Genomic DNA, 24,486 nt, shown 5'->3' on the forward strand with positions numbered 1-24,486 from the left:
CCTTGTCATTAAAACAGTTTTGATTAAACTGCTACAGCCAAATGTAAAACAAATAAACAAAAAAACTTGAAATTTGATTGAATAATATAGGAAGTATTCTACTAAGTCAGCTAATATAAGAGCGCTCATTGTCCTGCCAGTTCTTAATATTCAATTTATAGACATAGTGTGTGGTCTCATGCTACAGGAAATTCATGTGCTTTCTAAACTATCAATTATACTGGTGTTTAGAAATCTCTTAACCCAACATTTCTCAAGATGTTTTCCCCTCCTTTCTACTTCCTCCCTCTGTCTTCCAAGTGAACTCTAGTGTTTATGCCCCTTCCCTAAAAAGCTTGGACATAATACTGCATAATACTGTGCTAACTTGATGATGCTACTTGAAATAAGCTTAATTGTTGTCTTTCTCCACTGTCCTCCCCTCACACATCCTGTGCATTTTCTTCTTCCTCCTCCTTGCAAAGTAAGACAGAAGGCAGCCTGTAGGAACAGTCTTCAGTGATGGCCTGTTCTTGAGAAAGCTTTAAAAACAGTCTTTGAGGCAGTTGGCCAACTATGCAAAAAGCCCATGGTATATGTTTTTATTTCAGTTAGTGGCCATCTAATTATATATAAATATATTCTATTATTACATGGAAAGAAGTGTCCATGATACATTTGTTAAGCGTAAATTTTATTGCTATCAATGTAGACTCTGTTCTTAGTTGTGTGTTTGATTGTCATTTTATGTAATGTAAATGTAGATCTGAGCTTACTAACATAAAGATAAATAAATAAATAAAAATTCTTTCATGGTATGCACAATGGTGAATTATGGCTCATGTTTTCAGAAGAATATGAAGAACTGCCTTCAGGATTAGTACCAGACTCTACTCCTCTCCCACCTGACGGACAAACAGAAGCAGAGGAAGGCTCTCCAACACTACATAAGGTAATTATTTGAAAAGAAAGGATTCTTTAAGTAGTAGGGTACTATATATAGAATATAGTAATTTGCCTTTCCTTTTTTTTGTTAACATTTTTAATGTCTAGACCTCATTCCAGGCAACCAGATATATTTTCAGCTGATGTGTAAGGTATGTTTCTTGTGTTGATCTAACTAGTCTATCATGTGTCAATTAAATATTCAGCCCACTCTTGCATCATTGAAATGAATAGCAAATCTCCCTTTTGACTCCAAGGTTGACAGAAGCATCTCTCACAGCTACCTGCTGAAAATAGCTGCTGAACCAACAGCATGGATTTTTCAAAAGCTGATATAATTTCTGACATTTGACTGTCAGTCTTGGAATATGCAGTACTCACAAGTTCTACAAATTTTCTTCCATAAAATTTCCTTATCTATCAAATTGCTTAGATAAGTTAGAGTGTTTTTCTTTGGAGAGTGTCAGTCTATGTAATAATTTCCTAATTAAGAGACACCATGTGACCATGTGATCATAAAGTCTCATTACCAGGCTATACAATATGCTACCTCCAAACCCACTTACTTGACAATGGGTGTTTCTGTTTAAAAGCTGCTAATGGTCTTCTGATGAATGACAGCACCCTTCCTGTAGGCTGTTCAGGAGGATATACTGTCTAGTTTGGAGAAGCAAAGTAAAGAGATACCAAGAATCTTAAATAGAAACAGTATATGTTTGTTGTTGGTTTTTTTTGACTCCACCCCTTTTTATTAATTTCAAATGTAATTATTTTCTGTGAGTAATACATAACACATTACTGAAACAGTACTTCTAGATGTTGTCTGTTTGGTTAGTTATTTTTATCATTAAAGCATGTTCTAACTTAATAAGTCAGAGTAGTTATGTTTGCCAGCCAGTGTACATGTATTCCACTGTTGGTGCTTGTTAAGACTTTTGTGTTTTCTGTATCTGCTATCTCTTCACTCTCACAACGTGTGTACATTGAGTTGCGAGTGCTTATTGTATTACATTGGTGGTGGTTTTTTTATATATATATACATACATACATATATATATATATATATATATATATATATATATATGTTTATGACACATTCCTGTTTCTGAGACATTAGTTAGAATTCAGATTTCAGTATAAACAGAAGAACAAAGAAACTGCAGCTGTCTTTTAGTCAAGTTAGAGAAAATACACTGTATATGAAGGAGGGGAAAAAGATGTTGGTTTTTTTTTTCTAGATTTAGAGATATAGCTATGTGCGAAGCAGAATAAATGACTCTCACTTCTCCAGACAAACAGGGATTAGAAACTTTGCATAGCTAATGTTCCCCTCCTGAGGAATAAGAATGATTGCCTTAAACCATAGGATATGTTGTAAACAAAAAAATTAATAAAAATTTGTTCAACAACTGTTAGAATGTAAGAATTATTCTCTATTCAAAATGTTTGTAGCCCTCTTACGTTTACCTTCCACAGCTGTTCGGTCAGTCAAATGTTTTTAATGCAACTACTTTAAAAATGACTTTTTTCAGAGTTCTTTCAAATTACCTGACTTTGCCATACTTTTTCACTTTCTAAAGTGGAGTTTAATATTTTGTCTTATTTGCAGGACTCAAAATGAATACTGTATGACTTAGTTACTATTTTTTTTATTCAGATGATTTATCTAAGCTTTGCCACATAATGTATATTGTAATGTTCAAGGCTAAAACACACAAAAAGATTTTAATTCACCTATTTTGTCCAAATGTTGTTTTTACATATGTGAATAGAGAGGTAAAATTTAATAAATTATTTAGTACAGATTACTCACTTGTCAATCCTGTTGAAGCCAACTGCTATAAATCAAATTATTCAGTGTTTTATTTCTAACTTTATTTTAAAACAAAATTAATCACTACGCTGAATAGAAATAATTAATCTGAAATATCTTTTATAGCTGAGAAACTCATGGCTAAATCAGGGTTCCAAAAAGGCAAGAATTCATTACTTCCAGATATGTGCTACTTTAAAGGCAGTGTGGACCAAATATAGGAAAATATGAGAAAAAAACTCAGCACTATTGGATAGCGTGAAGGTTTCTCTTATCTATGGTATATACATTGCTGGAGGCAAAGAAGGTATCCTGGAGGATATGTTGTTATATTCACCCTGTTTTACACATACCAGACTAGAAAATGGAGAAGGTATAAGCTATATAGTGTCATTAAAGGGTGAATGATTTTTAGCCTCATCTTTTCTTTTTTCTTTTTTTTTCCTGTTTTAATCCAATAGAAATCTAGTTGGTTTACTAGATGAAAACTTTCAGGCATACTAAGGTCTATCAGTTACAGCTAGTATTTATTATTCAACTTTATGGGAAGTACTGTTTGACAATATTTATCTTCAGATATGTATGTCTGGAAATATATTTTTCAAACAATAGTTTCTGGCTTACTTGTAGCACTTCTGATAACATTCAGTTTTAGTAATATTTCAGGGAATTTCAGTAATATAATGGCACTTTGAATTAAATTGACTATGTTGTTAATCATAATCTTTACTAAAAATTTACAGTAATTTGGTACATACAGAAATTCCAAAGATAAAATTAATAAAGTACTTGATAATGGTCTAAAATCAAACAATTGGATTTTTTTTTCTCTCTTACTTTTTGATACTGATTTAGATATAATATTGATAGGGTTTTTGCTTTTTATCTTGAGCTGCATACAAGGGCACTACAAAACGATAAGGGGTTCAGAGAAAACTAATAAAAGATTTTGAAGTCCTGGAAAAAATGGTACAAGAGAATACACTGAAAAGATTAAACTGAGAAAGAAGAAGCAATGAAGAGAAAGTATACAGAATAATACAGGGGGTAGAGAGGGTGCTCTGCTGTTAAACAAGAACAGGGGACATTATGCTGAAGTTGATGCATCTAATATCAGTAAAAGAAAGTATTTTTGTTTATTCAGTGCTTAGTTAACCCAGTGAACTTACTACCACTGGGACCATTAAAACTAGGTGCTCAGAGGTGAATTTTTTGAATACAAATTTTAAGCTGACTGATTCTAACAGCATTAAATGACTGGGAAACACAAATCTTGCTGTTTTTTTTTTTTCTCAAGTTACAGAAGCATTGTTATCTTGCCGCAAAGATAATGTTCCAACAAATGAGTCAAATCCCTGTGTAAGACATGATACACCTTGAAGTATAATGGTTTGCGTAGAACGAAACAAATTGTCATTCAGCTGTTTGTCATAGTCAAGGAAAGTTCTACAGTGCTTTGGCTTTAGGCAATACAAAATACTTATGAGACAAAACTGCTAGAAGGACCATTGCAGAGGCTGATCAGTTATGGCAGTTCTGAAGTTGCAGCAATGACATAGCAACTTTCCTTCCTATCTCTTTCATTTTTTCCTGAACCTTCCAAAATATATTATTTTTAGAACTGATCAAAGGAAATATCAATTTTCTTTACATGGAAATATGGAAAATCTTCAGTTTGAAGTATCCTATGATTTTTTTTCTGCTTTGGCAGAAAATGCATAGGTATCTTTGAAAATCCAAGAATATTTATTGAGTAATGCATTAACTTGTTGCTTAAATTTTTACCCATAATAGGAAGATAAAACCAAATTTTTCACTGTTTGTTTTTTGACTGAAAGCATTTTCCCCAAACACTTAGATAGCTATATCTGTGACTGCTGTTTTGCTTGTTCTTTCTGCATTTTTTGAGGAATACATAACTATTTAGTTGTGTTAAGACTGCAAAAATACTATTAATGTAAAAAATATCTTAAGAGTTACTCATGAAGTTTTGCTACCATACTAGACTGAAAAGAGCATTTAATATGTAGATAAATAATACTACAGTTTGAATCATTAAGAATTCCGTATAGTCTTATCTAGAAATTTCCCACACTGCAGATATTATAAATAGGTAACTAGCTAGCAAATCCTCAGAATTTTATGTTGAGTGAATAAAATGGAATAATTAATTTGTATCAGAAGAGCATATAATACTTAGAATTCAATATTAATTTTTGCAAATGTGGACCATTTTGTTGTAGTTCAAAGAACCTGCTTTGAAAAATGATTTCTACCATGAGCTTAGCATTCACAACATAATAATTTTATGCAAACGTTGTTTTCCTGCCTTATGAGTTACTTAACTTCGGAGCCACAAAATTAGGTCATAATCATCTTTAATTACAACATAAGTCTAAACTGCCAATAGAAATTTCATGGAGTAAAGTTCTCATTGAGCAGATGAAGAATCCCAAGAGACAGGGAAAGACTCACCACTTGGCTGCTTCTGTAAACTGCTGTTTTCAAGTTCCTCAAGCTGAAGGCAGAAAAGGCAGGAATTCCTGCCAGATTTCTTTTAGAAACCAGCGCTTGGATTTGGCAAAATTTTGTCAAATCTGAGACATTTCAAATTCAACAGACTGCCTTATTTGGCCAGAGATGTTCTACTATCCCTAAATTCTTGTGAATATGTTTTATAATTTAGAGTGGCCTAACAATAATTATTTAAAATGCATTTCATTGGATTCTGAATGTTAAGAGGGTCGGTTCTTGATTAAGTGGAAATAGTGGGAAGAAGTAGTGGATAAAACAATTACATGGTAATATAAAATATCTGTAAAAAGTGTAAGAAGATACTTTTTTCTGGTATGTTTATCTTTGAAAAAAAATTAAGGTGCAGAGTAAGGTCGTAAGCATGAGGAAAAGGGTTACCTTTTAGAACGACGTGGTTGTTGCGCAATATGGATGATTTCCCAGAGATCAGTAAGAGTTGATTCCATGTATATGTAACCAAACATTGGGATTATTGCAGTGTTCACAAAAATAATTTATGTTCTCTCCCTTCTTTCCCCAGAGCAGGTTATTGTCAGAAACTTTCTGAAGTGTTAGCCTAACACGTATGAAACTGAACTGCCTTAGTGGCTCAAAACTTATTAGGTGTAAAAATTAAAAAGCTTAGAAAACTCACTCAAAAATATTTCTAAAAATGCTACCTAGAAATTTTTCTAGTAATTTCACCAAACACTTCAATTCTGTAGTTTGTTCTGTTTCAGTTTTCTACTTGGTAATTGCATTTCTTCATGTTCCTGGGAAGTAACTCAGTGAATTAATATCTATTAGGAAACACAGGGACTAGGAAGTTATGAGAATGTGTATGAGGGAGACAGGATAGGATTAACACGATGGATGGAGTTGAAGACTTTGAAAATGTTGGAAGTGTGTTCATTTATTTTGAAGACTCAAAGAGGTTGCAGACCCAGAAAGAAAGTAGTTATCTAGCAGTATCTTGTTTAATGAGAATTTATTATAGTGAAGTTTATTATTCTAGGGTTCATTCTTACCTAATGTGATTAAAGATCTATTCTTCTAAAAGCACTGGCACCTTCTGGGCTTGAAAGAAACTATGCTTTTCTAGAATCATTCTGTAAAACTGCTGTGTGATACATTGCTACTTTATTTGTAAGCTGGCAGTTTTGCCTTTTGCAATTCTGAAACCAGTCACTGCAGTTCACAATGAGTTCTGTCTCATAAACCTTTGTGCCTGTGCTTGTAGTGTTATTTGAGTCTTTGAAAGAAATGGCATCTGATTTATAAGCAAATCAATATCTATGGGGAAAAAGAACAAAAATGATATGGCATTAATAGCCAATAGCCATTCACTGTAAAGGATTGAAACCCAAATGATCTGCTCAAAGTTAAGAAATATCAGGCTGAGCCACTGAACTGATGAAGCAGAACCAAAAATATTATTGAGGGGCTTTTACGTTGTTAAGATAGCTCTCAGGGGCAAGCTAACTTTTCTCTTCCCCATTGTTTTGTTTTTTTTTTTTTTGTTTTTTTTTTTTTTTTTTTTTCCCTTGAGCCCTAACAACCTCTTTCTGAGCAGGATTGAACTATTTTTATGCAAATTGTAATGCAAATCTGTAACCACAGATAAATTCCCAGAGGCTAAGACTTTGAGACTGACGCTCTTCCTGTTGATCTGATTTCTGAGGTATAGTATTTATCAGCATTCAGCCGTGATACCTAAGATTATGGTTTTCATCCATCAGACTTCCTGCTGGTCTCTTCCTTGTCCTGGACAGGCCCAGAATTTTGCAGTTTCAAAGAGAAGAGAAGGCGAAGTCCTCACTCTGCCTGTTGTTCTAGCATTCACAAATGGAGAAACTAGTGAGTGTCAGCTTTCAGTGGCTTAATTGCTTTTTACCTGACAGAATCTGATTCATTTCAATGCCTCTCATGTATATAGAGCCTCAGTTCTGCTAGATACTAATAGCTGAGTTAATTCTATTAGACCTAAAGAGACAATTTGGTGTATTTGATTTAGATAGATTTGTACTTTAAAAACATTAGAGAACTAAAAAAAATTATAGGCTAAGTTGCATTTCAGATAGAGAGGTCAAAGTAAAAGAAATCTATGTGATTCCCCTAGCCAAGCTTCATGCTGGATGTCTATTTTGGAGGGGTATGGAACAGGAGGAGAGAAGGGGTAATTAGTGAGGTGTGGTGTCATGGCATTTCCAACAAACTTGGCTCATTAAAACAGTTTTGATAGGAGACATCAACACAGTTCTGGAGGAAAAATATGTTGGCATAAGTCATTTTATACATGGACTATTTAGCAGAAAACAAAATGCAAACTTATTCTAAATACAAAAAAAAAAAAAAAAAAAAAAAGTTTAAAGTCCTAATGACTACTCTGAAGAGAGACATGTTCATTCTTGCTCTCTCTGATCCAATGAATCTTTAATTAGACCAAGTTATATAGCAAAAGCTTCTATGAGAGACTTCCCTGTACACAGTAGGCTCTATAGCAAGGGCATTTCTCTTTAGGGATTGAATCATGTAAGTGGAAGAAGGAAATCCATTCATATTGCACCGTTCCACTCTGTCCATCTGCTTCCTAGTCTGTCAGGGCACCTCTTCAGACCATCTATCTTTGAGGCAACTTTTCACAGCCTAGAAGAAAGTACTGCCAAAGATGTAGGCTTAAGATGAAACTTAATCTTCGGAAAGTTTAGAAAATAAGCCTCTACAGTTACTATGAGCTGATGGTCTCCTATATTTCTTGTGGGCTATATCTTTCGAAAGGTGGAGAATTAATGGGTATGGCAACAAAATTGAACACCTTTGGTGGTACTATACAAAGGAGCTCATACTGTCTTCCCTATTTGTCTCATGGGCATAAAACTGCAAGATGCACATTAGTTATCCGACTATTTCATTAATCTTTTCTCTAAAGTAAGTGCAACCCCAATAGTTCTGTATTTATCTTCAAACTATGGAATCTGGATTATTTTAATAGCTAACACCTTCTCTGTTACAATGCTAGGTTTACTGAATCTGAGTAGAAGCACACAGTTACTGTGGAGAGGTGTTTGGAGCTTACTATGAGATCCACCCACACATACAGAGTTATAGAAGTGGGACAAGAAGAAAGCAACAGCCTCTTCAGATGCTCCACGATCTAGACTACTATTGCATGCTGCTTAGATTAGCATCCCCCCTCCCCCCCCCCAGTGCACTGTCAGTATCCAAGTGTTATCAGTACCTCCTTAGCCAAGTATCTCATGCCTGTTCCCCCACCCTTCACCCTCTCATTCACTGTGCTCCTCCTGCTACTCTTCTGTCCATTGCATGAGCTACTGCACTGCCCTCGAATCTGCTTCTGAGCCTACTTGCTCCTTCAGTACTGCTTCTGCTTGCTCACGTCACTGCAATGGAGGTAGTAGTTCAAGGAGCAGGTTGACTGAGAGGGACATAAAGCTATGTGGGGGAAGAGGAGAATGTAGTAGCAATGGGATCTGCTCCCAAAAAAGTGTGGTAATCTCTGCAGTTCCCACCTCCTTACATGCTTGAAAGTTTGCAGCAATGAGATTAGAAACTGCTGTCATATTTGAACACTCTGGAGAACTGGGAATTTGTTTCTACCTATCCAAGGAAAATCTCACTGATTACCAAGTCAACTGAATGTAATTATCCCAAGATAGTCTCTAATTGTGTGTTTTCTTTCCTTGATACACATTGGAATGCTGTGCTTGAATATATAAAAGCCTATGTAATATCCAGGGTTTTTTTTTAAAGCAAGTCATGAGAACCTTTGGTTAGGCAGCTTAAGTTAGTGGATACTTTAATCTCTTATCTGTAAAACGGGTGATTTTCTGTGTACAGATACTGAAGTACCTGAAAGTATTTAAAAACTCAATCCATTTTTGACATAAACTGTCAATTTTCTGTAGTGTCACATAGGGTGATTCTACCAGAATGTGTTTTGAAAAGGTCTGTAATTACAATATCAGTACAATGCATAGGTTCAATTATCAAGATTATTTTTTAAAGTTATATTACCTCAAAAAGGAAGATGAAAAGGCTAGTTCAGCATTATTCCATCACATAGAATTTTCAGAGAAAGATTTAGTTTTGACTGCTACCAAAAGGAGTGCATAACTTATGCACTTGTGCATAACCTTGTGCACAAGATGATGAATACTGAAGAAAGTGTTAATTACTTAGTCATTCCCTTTACAGCACTCTATTGTATTTTGTTACCAGTGGTATTATATTTCCTTCTTTTGTGTTTACTTCTACCATTAAGTCTCAACCTTATTACTGTATTAACAAAGAGTTTGTATATAAGTGTAGTATTTTTCTAGTCCAGCTACCTTATTTTATTTTAAAATTGTGATCTTTGTCTAAACTAATCCAGTGAACTGTGTTTTTTCAGCAGAATAATTCTAATGACTAGTGTTTGAACATGGTTGTTGTGAGCAACATGATTGTATGAATTCAGGAAGTCATTGTGAGCTTGATCCTGTTACCTTTAAGTCATCAGTAAAATAGTATTCAGCTAGTAAAATAATAATAGAAAGCAGGACCAAAATAATGAAGTAAGAATTTCATACAACTGCTATCATTGACTAACTTTCGGGGTTTTTTAAATTAATTCCATCCTGAGTTTGAAAAAGTAATTAAACTGTATCTGTTTAAAACTTAAAATTGAAGCTTGGAGATAAGGGTTCCATTTCCAATATAATCTTAATCTGTCTATGCAAGACAATTGTTATCTGTGCCTCACTTGATCCTGAAATAAAATTGGGCACTAATTGTTGACAGCAGAATTTTAAGTTTTATTCATTAGTGTTTATAAAAAGCTTTGAAATCATTGATGGAGGAATTTAGTATCTGAAAACTATTTTAAAATAGCAAAACCAATCCTTAATATAAAAAAAAGGCTGTGGAAAGAACGCTTTGTTTTCTGTCTGTGCTAAATATGGAACAGCTATGGTATACCCTGCTTATGAGGCTGCACCAGATGAAATGAACAGTTAGCAAACTAGAAGGTCAAGAACTGTCTGTTGTTTTTTTTGTTGTTGTTGTTGTTTTCCCCTGTCTCTGTATTTCTTTCAGAAAATTCTTGTTGACTTGGTAGTTACTTCTTTTAGCAGCTATAAGGCAGTTCAAAGCTTCTGAATGGTACTCCGTTCTTAATACTGCTGGTTGTTAACAGGATTTTTGGAGACAGTAATGTCAATAACTGACCGTTTCCTGGAGCAATGTAGGGTGATACTAGAACATCAAACATCTCATTTAGAAGCAGATGAGTATCTCTGTGCATGGCAGAACTGGATAGACCGATCTTTTTAGCACGAGATCTGTTTGAGAAATTCAGAAACAAAAAGTAGTGGGTTTGGCTTCAGACTGGCTGTAAATCTGAAACTCAATTAACAGTCTTCTCTCTGTTTTCTGGCCTAAGGCTCTAGTATCCTGAAAGTGACCATTTCTCCAGCTTTCTAGGATCTTCATAGGAACTGGTCCCCACTCTCACCATACCTGCCTGCATATGACTTCTATTTTTCTTTTGTGTATGCCGTGCCAGACAGACACATACAGAATGTAGTAGTCCTGTCAACCTGAAATAGAGGGCCAGGAAAGTTTTTTAATGATAGCATTATGATACTAGCTTCTGAGTATGCTTGCTTCTTTCCACAGCTTCTCCAGTCTTCACAAAATCTGTAAGGTTGGAAGGGACCTCTGGAGATCATCTAGTCCAACCTCCTGCTCAACCAGGGTCACCTAGAGCACATTAGACAGGATTGCATCCAGGCAGGCTTTGAATATCTCCAGAGAAGGAGACTCCACAACTTCTCTGGACAACCTGGTCCAGGGCTCTGTCACTCTCACAGGGAAGAAGTTTTTGCTCATGTTCAGGTGGAACTTTCTGTTGTTCAATTCATGCCTATTGCCTCTTCTCCTGTCACCTGGCACTACTGAAAAGAGTCTGGCTCATCCCCTTGACTCCCTCCCTTCAGATACTTACACACATTGATAAGATCTGCTCTCAGAGCTTGCAGAGAAGGACCTGGGAGTGCTGGTGGATGACAAGTTGACCATGAGCCAGCAAGGTGCCCTTCTGGCCAGGGAGGCCAATGGTATCCTGGGCTGCATTAGGAAGAGTGTTGCCAGCAGGTGGAGGGAGGTGATCCTGCCCCTCTACTCAGCCCTCGGGAGGCCTCATCTCGAGTACTGTGTCCAGTTCGGGGCTCCCCAGTACAACAGGGACATGGAGCTACTGGTGAGAGTCCAGCGTAGGGCTACGAAGATGATCAGAGAGCTGGAGCACCTGCCCTATGAGGAATGGCTGCGAGAGCTGGGCCTGTTTAGCCTGGGGAAGAGAAGACTGAGGGGGGATCTTATCAGTGTGTACAAGTACCTGAAGGGAGGGTGTCAAGGGGATGGGGACAAACTCTTTTCAGTTGTCCCATGTGACAGGACAAGAGGCAATGGGCAGAAATTGAAGCACAGGAAGTTCCGCCTGAAAGGGGAAATTTCTTTGCTGTGAGAATGACGGAGCACTGGACCAGGTTGCCCAGAGAGGTTGTGAAGTCTCCTTCTCTGGAGATACTCAAAACTCGCCCAGAGGCCGTCTTGTCCAGTGTGCTTTAGGTGACTCTGTTTGAGCAGGAGGTTGGACTAGATGATCTCCAGAGGTCCCTTTTGACCTCAAGCATTCTGTGTAATTCTGTGATTGATTGTGGTGCTCTTTGGGCCTGAAGTTCATGTCTGGATGTGTAGTGTAGGCTGGATTCCAGTGAGCTTTTGAGTGAGACATCAGACCTGCCAATTGTGTTGGCTTCTCTCCTCCCTGAAGATGAAATTATATGGATAGAGAATGCATATGAACAGAGAAGAAGGTAGAGAAAATAGTCTGTCCCTGAAGACAGTAAACTGAGAAAGGCCACTTACCAGTTCGTCATGGGAATTTTTGCAATAAATATCAGATGTGTTAGTATTAGAAGAGGTTTGTATTTATAGAAGGCAAGTTGGATATGAACCCACTAATTACACTGGAAACTAGAGAATTATACGAGACTTCAAAATGCTTTCAATTTTACATTTTTTTGAGCCTGGATTTGCCGAGTGTTCTGGAATGATTTGAACCACTTCTGAATGAAACTTGCAGGGTTAGTTTAGTTGAAAAAAACAGGCAAGTTTCATGTTGCTGCTGTGAAAACTATGCAATAAAATGCCTTTTTATTACTCTATATTTATTCATTCAGTAGCAGAAATAGCTTAATTTAAGACTGTGTATTTTAAGCTTATTTCAAGCAGATTCATAATCTCTTGTTTTTACCCACACCTGAAAACTGTCTTTTATTTGCAAGTAGTGTTATTTTTTTTAAGCAGGGGTACTGTTTCCTTGTTTTTAACCACATAGGAGTTAACATTTTATGGCTGATAGACATTCTTTTTTCAAACGAGGTGTATTCTCTCCTTATTCAGGAAGCTGGTGGGTTTTAAATGTACATATGTTGGCCCCATTGTCTGTCTGTCTTTTTACCTTCCTTCTTTTCTTTTTTTTTTTCTTTACAGATTTCACCAGTCATCAGTAAGTCAGGAGGAGACCTGAAATTTTTCTCTGAACATGACACAGATATAGACTCGCCCGCAACACAGTAAGCAAGAAATATTTATAACATTTGCAGTGTTATTTCTACAACTGTTCTTAGGAAGCTGTGAGAAATACTGGAGAATTTATTTTGTTTTAGCAAGCAAAACAAGAAATTAGCTTCAGGATAATCATTCAAAGAGAGTGTATGACACAGAAAATGTGAAGGAAATACTGATTCATATATGTACGTACATACATAAACACATGCACACAAACACACTTCTCCCCTCTAAGAGCAATGACTACAGCGTACAAGAGAATCAAAAGTATAATTTAGAGATACAAGTTTGCCCTGTGGCATCCCTTAGCTCTGTATTAACCTTTATTGCTATAACTTGCAAACTATTTTTGTACTTTCTAGAAGTTAATTAATGTAAATTGAAGAAGTTTGTCACATACAGAGAAGAGGAGCGGGTTAGCATCTTTGATTGTGACACTTGTGTTTTTAAAAATTTATGTATTTATTGTGTGAAAGCTGGAGGCAGATAAGATCTCAGCATTTTGAACATAAACTTCCACTACATCTTTAACTTACTGCAACCATTTATATTTGAAAAAATGCGTGTGAAAATACTTCCTTTGTTTGCCATTACAGGCATCTGTAATCTAAACAAAGCTATTTCACTGATCATTTCCCAAATTGGACCTCTCTTCAGATAATCTATGCTGATATAGTATAGAAGCAGCTAAATATTTAGTTTCAGCTCTAAATCCTAATTTTCTCTCCCTAGCTGTAGAAAGATTTGAAAATGAATTGTGAGTGGAAAGTTTAACATGAGTTTGAGAACGAAAAGACTGCAAACTGCACATTGACAGAATTCAGAGTTGGAGTATTCTGATAGGACTTGCATTGAGGAAGGAAATGCCTTACAGTGGAATTACTGTCACAGTTAATACAGTCTGTCAAAAGACAAGATCCAAAATTTGATATGATTTAACTGTATTAGTAAACTTAAGCAAACAATTCTTCTGAGTGACCTTTCCAGGGTGTCCACTAAAGAATGTGGGACCACAGATTTAAAATGTGAAATTAGAAAGAACTTAATCAAATTCAAGTATTTCGAGTGATATGAAATATGAAATACTCATTTTGATGGAAACTAGCCTGAGTTACACTAGAGTGTCATGCTGAAGAAGTAAAGGCCAAAAGCCTTTACAGTTGCAAGATGAAAAAAGATACCTGGTATCTATGTCCTCCTCCTGAACAGGAGGGAATGGGAACATGATGGAGATGCTAGTCTAAACATGAAGGTCATGCTTCATGTCACTGCTATACAGTATGGACAAATAGCAGTGTTGCAAAGCCTCATTCTCAAGCTTTCAGAGTACCAAGCCATTTACACCTGATCATAGTGAGGGAGAGTCAAAGGCAATGCCTGATGCAGTGCTGTGCTGTCTGATGCTATACCTTGTCAGAAGATAGCAAATTTGAAATGGAGGAAGATAGGCATGTCAGTACTATGCAGTGCTGTGTTTCTCTTCTATGTTCCAGGACATTCTAGATTTTATTAAGTTTTGCTGCTTTTTCTTTTTTTTCCTGTGTTGGTTTTGTCTGTCTGTAGAGAGGGCTGCTTTCACTTAATTTTTTAAGGTCAGAATGCACACCTGAGTAATGCCTATTTCTGATCTAAAGGTTGAATCTGCAAGTATGTGCTTTTTGAGTTCTTCCGTGATTTAGAACACAATGAAATGGAATCCATTTGTCTTTATAATTATAAAGTTATACACACATAAAGTTGTTTCAGAAGAGACTGCAAGGTTTTGCCTTATTCAGGGAGCTGGAAGAGAACAATTTTCTTGCATTTCTAATGCTCTTGGTTTGAAAGACTGCTCCATGTTTCTGTTTACAAGTTATCTATATAGTACAAATTACATTGTAAAACATTTCAGAAAAATGCCTACAGATACTTCATTAAATCTCTCCCTTTTTGTCTGAAAACTTTTCTTGTTCACTGCAATTATGTGTTTTGAAATACCCTAGAAAACAATGCATTTGCAAATACTAAGATCTTACCTGGAAAAGATTTCTATTTTAGCATCCAACAGCAACATCACATGACTTGATATTCAGTCTGATCTGTACTTAAATACTTACTTCACCTAAGACTTTACATTTTGTTCCCATTTTCTGTGAAAATGCACTCAATATCCGTGTCACATGCTAATTATGCAGTAAATGAATTTTTGAAGACTCAAGTGAGATGTAATTGCCAAGTACATATTTCCACTATGCAGAAGTGAAACTGTTTTAGCACCTGTACAACTCATTATACCTTTCTTCAAGCCTGAAGATAAATGGCTACTATTTTGCCTATTGGAACAGTATTCATTATGGCGGTAACATTTCCTGCAAAAGAAAGCTGAATTACAAGCCCTAATATCATATCCTCCCTTTAGAAGAGTTGATCTACCTTTTCCAGATTTTAGAAGGAATAGAGAAATGTCCGTGTGATGGATACTAGGTGAACTAAGGTTTTATCTAAGAAGGCTCAAAGTTTTGATAAGTCACCACCTGTGATATTCAAAATAACAAAAAGATGAGAACTACTTCTCACACTTTGAGATTTTATACTGAAAACCTGCATGCTAGCCTCACCTTTCTGATATTAGTGGTTAGATCAATTTCTCAGTAAAGATGCAATTTCTTCAGGTGTATTTGCGTGGTACAGTTTTGTTGAGCTATGCTATGTAGAGCTTTCTCTGTAAATTTACAATTGATTATGCAGTACGCCCAGCTGAATGCTTAGTTTGGTAGATTGGTACTTAAACTGCTGTTCTTGATTCTATGCCTCGATTTCCTCAGACAGCAGTACTTCTCAAATGATTCCAGGAATCCTGAAGCAGGGGTCTTAAACTCTAGAACCTTTTCTTTCACGCTATTCCACTATTACAGCTGCAACAATCTGCATATTTCAAGAATATACAGTTTACATTAAAAAAAATTCAAAGTATAGGCAGATAGCCATAATTCCATTAGCAACACTGATGCATGAACGGCTCTATATATAAAATTTTACTACATTTGGACAATATCACCAACAGTAATTGCTGCTTTTGCATCAGCGTTTTGGGGGTAACTGCACATACCTCATTAGTATCTTTAGTCTTGATTGATCCACTTGTTTACATGTGTTTCAGCAGCATCTAACATTTCCAATCACAAACTAAGACTAGTTTGTGCTATGGGCAGCACATATTTTGAATGAGGACAGTACCTGTCCTTAAAAGATTAAATTCTAAGTACTGCTACTTAATCGTAGTTAAAGTTACAACTTCTGCCAAGAATTGGAATTCGTGGTAGAAGTGATGTAAGCTATGTGTTAGCAGCAGCAAGACCAGTCTAATTCCATTTTAAAATGGCACTAATTGGGAAAGATACAGGAGGATATGGGTTGAACTGATGCTTTTGACATTGTATGAAGTTTGATAAGAATGAATTGACACTAAGGTGACTTCTGATTCATAAATGTATCCTACTTCAGGTAAATTAAAATGAGCAGACTAATTTTTTGCACTTTGCCTGCCTGACTTTTTCACAGTAGTTGAATAAATAAACCAGAAATCTCTTTTCACTTGCAAGTATGTTGGTGTTTGAGCTTAGGAAATAAAATAAAAGTGCAATGACTTTTATGTGAGGAGGAGGGTTGGTAATTTTTAATTACATCTGCTGATTATTAATCAAGGCTTTAGCTGATTTTTAAGAACATGGGCAGTTCTTTTCAACGCAGCACTAGGACATGCACTGAAAGGCAGACTAATGGATTTGGAATGCTCTTCTGTATTTTGTCCTCGTGTTTTTTCTAGTTTTGTTCTGCAATGGAACAGTAATTTTTTAGGTGTTTCAGCATTATACTCAAGGGGGACAGACAGGCAATTGTTTTAACACATCAAGTGTGGGTGGAAAAAGCTCTAAACTTGAGTTAACTTTATGTGTTTCTCTTGCTCTTTTTATTTCCACCTTCCTCTAGAGATGCAAAGAAAAAGAAGAAAAGGATACAGAAGAATGAAACAGAAAATCAGCCCAACTTAATGGGTCTTGATACTTCTGTATCATCACTTGCAGCTAATGGTGTTGAAAATGAACCTACAGCCCATGGGATGGAATTGAAGAAGAAGAAGAAAAGAGCAGGGAAAGGCTCAAACTCAAGTACAAGTGGAAAGACAAATATTGCCTTTGAGCCTGAATGCTATGATGTATAGTCATAATTTAATTCCAAACAGTGGTGTGACATTCAGTATATATGGAAAGAAGGATTTGAATGCTGCAATTATGATCTCATTTCTAGGATTATCAAGAAATAAAAGAAAAAAAAAAACGAAATACAAAAATGGTGCCAGTTGTGACTTACCAGTGGTGCAAGCCTATTTCAGAATATTTTCCCCTGTCCCCTTGGTTTCCTTGAAATCAACAGAACTTAAATATTCAACTCCTCACTGGACTGGTAAAATCTGAAATGTACTTCGATATTTCCTGAGTACCTCACTGACAAAGGCAATTTGAAGGAATTTAAGATCTGATCAGCCCCCTAGCGTAGGCTAAACAGGCACTTCAGTAGGCTTCGGATGAAGCTAGGAAGTGTGAAATTTGCAGATTACTCCATCGTAAACAGAGAATTGAGTTGAAAAGTGTGATCTAAAACAAAACAAGTCTAGCCACAACAGAAGTTACTAAATTAGCAGGTCAAAATTTGTTGTAAATAAAATAGAGCAGTGGTTGGAATGGTAACATTTGAAAGGAATGCTAACATTACAGTGTACCTGAAAATGTAAGGTTTGTAAAAATATTTTCCTGACATCAAATATTCCCTTGGACTAAATTTTGCATCTTTGAGCAAATTGTTGAGTAACTACCTATGCAACTGATCTGACTTCAGTGGGGCTCCTCATGCTTGCCAATTGAAGTAAGTATTGTAAAGTCTAGCCATTTGTGTTTTCAGATGAAGTTTTTATACATATAATAAATGTGCATTACAGTTCTGTTAGACTTTCTGGCTGCTTTGGCAGCAGTATTGCCAAATACATTCTCTTTTGTCTGAATGAAATATTTTGTATCAAACTATGTTGTTTGTTTTACTTTTTTGTGTAGCCCTTATTCACTTGTATGTGTCATTAATCTATTTTCAATCAAGTGGTATGTGGTGAACTTTTATTAATTATTTCACTCATTATCTGCAGCTCTGAATAATTTACATTTTATATTAAATGAAACATTTTCTATCAGTTAGTGTTGGTATTTTTTCTGGCTGATAATGTCCAATTTATTTTTACTCTGCTAGGAAATTCTTCCTCCTCCCCCTCTGAAGCAATAAATAACATAAAATTAGAAAGCCCTTATTTAGTAGACAGAGCACTTGATTCCATTAAAAAAAGAAGTGAGAATAACAATGTTGAGCACTGATGTGTGAAATGCACCCAGATGCAGAGGACTAGTTGCTATATATTGTAATATCTTCCCTGCACATGGTTTAAAGCCAGAAAAATCTGTGAACATGTTTCTTTTGAGTAAAACACAGTAGAAAATACTCTTTTTTGGCCCCATTGGTAATTGTTCCTTCCTAGCAATCCTAGTTCTGCTCTGCCCAGTGCTTGTATATGCCCTAAATGGAACTTACACATATGTGCTGCCACATTCTTGTTTGTCTCTCTAGTTCTATGTGGTGTAAAATTGTATTAGTCTTGGGACTGCTTAATGGCAGCAAGGCTCCTAGCTTATCTCTCAGCTTTTGAAATATGTTCTAACACATAATTCTACGTGATTTACAGATTTATAAGAGGGAAAAATCTCAACATCTTATTTTTTTTAAAATGTCCTGGGTCACATTTAAATTAAGGGCAGAGCATGACATCAAGCTCCATGCCAGGGAGAGCTGAGCAGTAGCCAAGATCTGGAAGCTCATTGGGAAGCATTGTAAAATGTTAATTTGGCATTGTGGATGCTGAAGACAGAAATAACACTTGAGATAAACACCACAGAGAGATGGTAGTTCTAATCAAAGGCACAGCACCTCCTTTCATGCTTGCGAACTAGGGCTCCAATTATGTTCACTGCTCTGAAGCTGAATAGAGCAGCTTTGCCACACTTTCCAAATTGAGAGGAGAGGCAGCAGTAGTGTCTTCCAAGGCACAGTTCCAAATAACAATTAAGCAGAAGAAATCAGATAAGAGCCTAGACATGAAAATGCGTGGAATTGAAAACAAACTTTTCATAATGCTTTTTTTGTAATTGCAGTATCTTTTGTTTTCATAATTTTTTCTCCCTAGCTCCTGGTTGGTTAGATTCTTCTATTGCTTTCTACTGTTTCTCTGCAGTAGTAGAACTTTCTGCATTTATTTAACAGAAACTGGGGAAAGAGAAAGATTTGTATTTAAAGAACAACATTTCTGAGTGATTTTTCAATATTGAAATTACAACATCCAGACTAAAATTTCTTCTAATCAAATTACTATTGGGCATAATGTTTACCTTTGATTTAGAAATATGGCTAACATTCATTTTAAGGCAAATAATTTGTTTTTCACTTCGGTGTTAGTGGATTGTGACTATGCCTACCTACATTCATTCCTCAGGCATTGCTGTTGGGATTTTAAACATACAAGAAAAAATGAAACTTTTAAACAGTTTGGAATAGAGTGATTGTTTAAAAATTAATTTTTACTTAACTTTATATGATGCATCTTGTTTCTGTTTGAATATTAATGCAAAGGGATTTTTAAAATCACTTTAAAATGTACATTGCCTACACCTCTTCAAAATTGTCCAAGTGTTTGAAGGAGTTAAATTTCAATTTAATAAATTAATTCCAAAAAGATTCAGATTACCTACTGAAAAAAAAAATCCTTCTTTTATGTAGTTAAAGGAGAACTACATTAAGTATCCTAAAGCAAGAGTGCACCGCAAAGTTGCTCCCTAAGTCATAATTTGAAATCCCAGAGTTAAAAACACCTGTTCAAGGAATTTTTACAGGTTAAAGTCAACGCTGTTCACTAATAATACTGTCTCAGTGCTGGAACAAAGCAGGTAAAAATCTGTATGAAGAAAAGATAAAATACTAGACATTTTTAAGTGCCTTGTAGTAGCAAGGTACTAGGTCTGTCACTATTATGGGTTTTGGTGGGGTGGGAAGATAGTGTGGTTGCAGCATGCAGCTCCTTCTATTACATATTTGTCATTTACCAGAGACATCATAAAAAGTGCACAAATTAACAAAATCAAAAAAAGAAAAAAGGGGTGGCACATTTTTCCCTTGTGTTTCCTCATAATCATCAGATTGCATTGAGTTTTTTTTCCTCAGAATAATTTAAGGGACAGACATCCTAATACACAAGTAGTGTGTTTGTAGCATCACTTAATTCAGAAGGCAATAGGGGATGGATCACAGTCAAACAAGGGCTAATGAGAACACAGAGGAACATGACAACTGAAAGTCTCTGTTGACTAGTGAACTAAATCTGCCGGCTGGACCCGATTGTCTGAGGGAGAATTGAACGTCAGGATCATTTAGGGTTAACAATGGCCCATTGCAAGCAAAAGCAGACAGCTATGAAAAATAGCCGGCATGGTAGCCACTCTGCAGGCACCGCGGATACAAACTTGATAATGAGGCACTTCATTCACCACATCCTTCTGCTCTAATTACTAAGGTGAATAGGAAATACTTCATTTAAGGCGGGAACAGACTAAAGCAAAAACACTTGTTTGGTAAACACAAAGAGTGCTGGGGGTTTCTAATGATCTTTTTCTAGCACGTATGAAATTAGTATGTATGCACTACAGCTTGTTTTATGAATGTGAAAATGGGGAGAAAAAACAAGTATTTTCTGAGTAGTAAAAGAAGACTGGAAAGATTCATGTACATATCTGTAGTGTTTTTTTCCTTAGCTTTCTGTCCAATGGTTCTCCGAAGTGTTGTAGAGAAATTAATTTATGGATATGCGCCTGCACCTGTAAAAACATACTGTATCAATTCAAGAGGGTTTATTGCTTGAAGTATAAAATGTCTGCATTTGGAGCAAAACTGCTGCATGTAAGGAATAGAAACGAGAGGAGGTCTGAGAGAGGGAAGGGAAATAAGCAACTTGAGAGAACTACTGTCTGGGGGAGACTTGCAAGAATGTGGCAATTAGAAATTGGAACTTAAGAACAAGGAACAGAAGATAGTGGGAAGGCGTGTTATAGCAGAGCTTTGGTGGCTTCAGTCATGTTTTTGGACTTTAGAAATTAGATATTTAACCACTTCACCTTTTAAGTTTTGTGCCATTTACAGGAGCCTTTTGGATGAACTCTTAGAACCTATGAGGAAGATCCTCTTGTATCTCTCCAGCAATTCATAACTTCGCACTTTCCTAATCCTGACCTCCAGTGCAGAAAGGACCTTATACATCTTATACAGCTTGTAGCACTGCCTGGGATTGCTGGTCTGGTTCTGGCAGAGGTTTTCAGAGGATGCCTTCGTGGATGTCTGCTGCAATATGTGCCCCTGTGTAGACTCATGCAGCTCCAGCCTCTGTTATAAAATAGCTAGAGCAGAGATGAGGATTTCAAACCAAGCTTCTAGTGGCTGCTGTTTCGAGCATTAAATGTTCCTTATGATCCTTTTCGTGCGTGGCACTCGCTAGAGCGCTTAGATGTACTTTCCTCACAGTGTTTTCGGCAAGAGTTTTGCTCTTTATTCTGTCTGTTGTATGCCAGTTGGTTTCTGCCTTCCTTTGCCGACTGGTCTGAGTTGCAGCAGGGCCAGGAATACAGAAGTCCCAGTCCTGCAAGCTGCTCAGACTGGACCCCTATACCGAAGCAAAGCCACAGCAAAGTGAGCAAGGTCTAGGCTTTCAGTAGCAACATCAAGGCTGTAGTTTATCCATTAATCTACATAACCTAAAATGTCTCCAAAATCTATTTCAGTTTGCGCTCATAAATGAAAGTGCTCTGCATTTCACCTAGAACTCCAGCCACCTGACTTTTTGTGAGGCCTTCGTCAGGCCAAATGATTTTGCACTGTGACAGGCTGCGGCAAATGAGTTTTACAATTCCTGTCTAATGCTCTGATGCAAATACTCAGAAGAAACTGCAGATGCCACTTTTAGCGGAAAAATGTTTCCACACCGGTAAAGCAGTATCAGTAAAATCTATGCAGTAAAAAGAGATCAAATTCTTGTTGCACTTATATCGCCTGCACAGGCAGGGAGTATAATAAACTAGTGTGTAGCAGCTGTAAATTTTCTGAGGATTTATCTAACCACAAATACATCGAAATGGGGAAATGGGGCTATATTAAACTGTGCAAGATGCTGCTGGAACTCAGCCATTTCTGCAACATCCTGTAATTAATTTATTATGACAGGTCTGGCAAACTGAAACACCCAATACACTTGCGACAGACTGTTATGATATAGCTGTTTGAAAGCTCTGTAGTCACATAAAATGCAGGTCTAGCTAGAACAAGGGGAGGGGAAAAAGAGTGAGACAGAAAGACCAGTATTACCATAATTTCTCTGACTCTAGAAATCACTCCCAGACCCACATTCATTAACATCCTGGAATGTGCATGGCAAAGTCAGTGCAGACAGAGGTACTAGCTGGAAAGGAAATTGTTGCAGAATATATTGGCTTAGATCCTACTCTGCTGGGAGTCAGAAAGACAGTTAATGGTACTCTGTGGACATGTTCAACAGAGGAACCTCATTTCACACATTTTATGAGTCAGTGCAGGCACTAACCATGTTTTTCTGATGATGAAAGTAAGACCTGGAGCTGAAACACTCTATGTTGATAAAACTGTCTTCTTGATCAGCTTATGTTTGTGTTTTTCTGCCTGCGTTAAGCATGGACAGTTTTGTTTAACAATACTGAGAGAGTTCCAATGAAGTTGTCAAGGAGTTGAAAAGAAATTTAGTACAATTTTCTCTCAAATCACTTTTTTTGCAAATGTCTCTTATTGCTCCATGCTTAGGAAGATGATCAGAGTAGGCCCTCCATGTATTCATGCTCTTTGCCTCAGTTCTCCGTCAAAATGAAGATAAACTGAATTTCATCTTTTTTCTGGAGATACCTTCCGACTTGGATTATCCTGCTATTAACCCAGGTCTAAATGTAACCCATTCTGCACCACACTTCTGTGCAATTTGAGGAAAATTCCTGTTTGTCATCTCCTAAATTTTGATGAGGATGAGGGTGGGTTTTTTTTTTTTTTTTGATGAGGCTGTTTTGCTTCCTTGCTTGCTCTAGTAGTTTTAGTGCACATAAGTCTCTGTCCACTTATCCATTGCTGCAGGTGACAGTGAGATGTGCACTGTAAATGCAATTTGTTAACATCACCATCTGTTTTAGATTATTCACCCGGCAATGGCTATTTATTATGGGCTCTAAATGTACCTTTAGTTCCACTTTGATGTTTTTACTTTGCCATTGCATCATCAGCCTTTTTTTTTCCTGTGTATATATCATCAGTATTTTGACACTTTTGTATAGACACTAGATAAAGCAGCTTAATTTTCTGTCCTGTATTAATTTTAACAGTTAATGGAGATATACAGTCATGGCTGTAGTAGTGACATCAGCTCCAGGCTCATTAAAAGAAATGCCAACTAAAGCCAAGCAGCCTGCATAAGCCTGTAATAAGCTTATGGGGTGGTTAATCCCTATTGTGCTTTGGTATAGTGTCGTAACGAGAAAGTGTTATCAGGAAAAGGGCAGAAGGGGCAGTAAATGCACTGAGTGCTGCGTCTGCACACGGCCAGAACTCCCGGCATCGTGCCTGCTCAACCAACAGCGCGACGAGCTTCTCCACTCAGGACGTGCTCCTCAGAGCCAGGGCTGCAGGTCCGAACTGAGCGGGGCCCGGCCGGGCGCCAGGCTTCCCGCCGTCCAGGTATATGCTCTAATCCTTACAGGAAAGGTGAAGCTCCCTGCCGTGGGATTAAGTGACATGTCACTGCTTTGGCTTGCAGAACTTTCAGTCAGGCTTCAGGTTTATGCTGAAAGCAGAAAAAGCCCTAGATGACAGTTTGCAGTTTTGAAGTCTGGAGTTTTGGTGTTCATACTCATTGGCAACAAAATAATACAGATTTGACTACCTAAAATTAGGCCTCTGAGTTAACAGAAGGAAATTGTCTGATACTTCCCAGGTTCTAAACCTTGACTAATTCAATGTTGAAGTGTAGAGACATGTAGACATAGTCTAGCATGCGATTTCCTGCCTCCTGCTCTAACCATTACTGAGATCCATATCCCAAACCCAACAAATCAGCTTGTACTATCATCCAGCAACAATTTGGTTCAGTCTGGTTCACTGGGAGAACTATTGTTTTAGCAATACTTAACTTTCACTGGGAATTTTTTTCATGCCACTAAAATAGGATGCAATAAAGGCTGTTGATGGTCAGCTCATACCATTACCAATGAAGATTTCGCCTGGGCCATGAAAAACTGGGAGGTTTGGAGGCAAAAGCTTAAAGGAATAAATCCCTTTAGGCTAAGCGATAAGTGCACTTAGACTGGGCCTGCTGCCAAAGGCTATAAACCTGGTGTTTAGCTCAGGTTACTTATTCTAGGAACAAGTTTTGCTGGGAGATGAAAGTGTGTGACTTGAGGTGACACACTGAT

General features: G+C 36.8%; 1 protein-coding gene across 6 annotated transcripts in view; it reads left to right on the forward strand.

Moving 5' to 3' along the window:
- AHI1 (Abelson helper integration site 1) overlaps positions 1 to 18,057 on the forward strand; it is a 100,890-nt gene extending 82,833 nt beyond the window's left edge. For 4 of the 6 annotated variants that reach the window (XM_062572511.1, XM_062572515.1, XM_062572512.1 and 1 more), the window contains 3 exons: positions 831 to 931; positions 12,809 to 12,891; positions 16,856 to 18,057. In XM_062572511.1, coding sequence (XP_062428495.1) covers positions 831 to 931; positions 12,809 to 12,891; positions 16,856 to 17,087 — 416 coding nt within the window. In that variant the 3' untranslated portion in view covers positions 17,088 to 18,057. Of the gene's footprint in view, positions 1 to 830; positions 932 to 1,032; positions 1,077 to 6,990; positions 7,067 to 12,808; positions 12,892 to 16,855 lie in introns of those variants that run through there. The other 2 variants (XM_062572514.1, XM_062572516.1) reach the window with 2 other exon arrangements.
- The last annotated feature ends 6,429 nt before the right edge of the window (positions 18,058 to 24,486 follow it).

Source organism: Rhea pennata, chromosome 3, assembly GCF_028389875.1.
Source record: "Rhea pennata isolate bPtePen1 chromosome 3, bPtePen1.pri, whole genome shotgun sequence".
Classification (NCBI taxonomy): domain Eukaryota; kingdom Metazoa; phylum Chordata; class Aves; order Rheiformes; family Rheidae; genus Rhea; species Rhea pennata.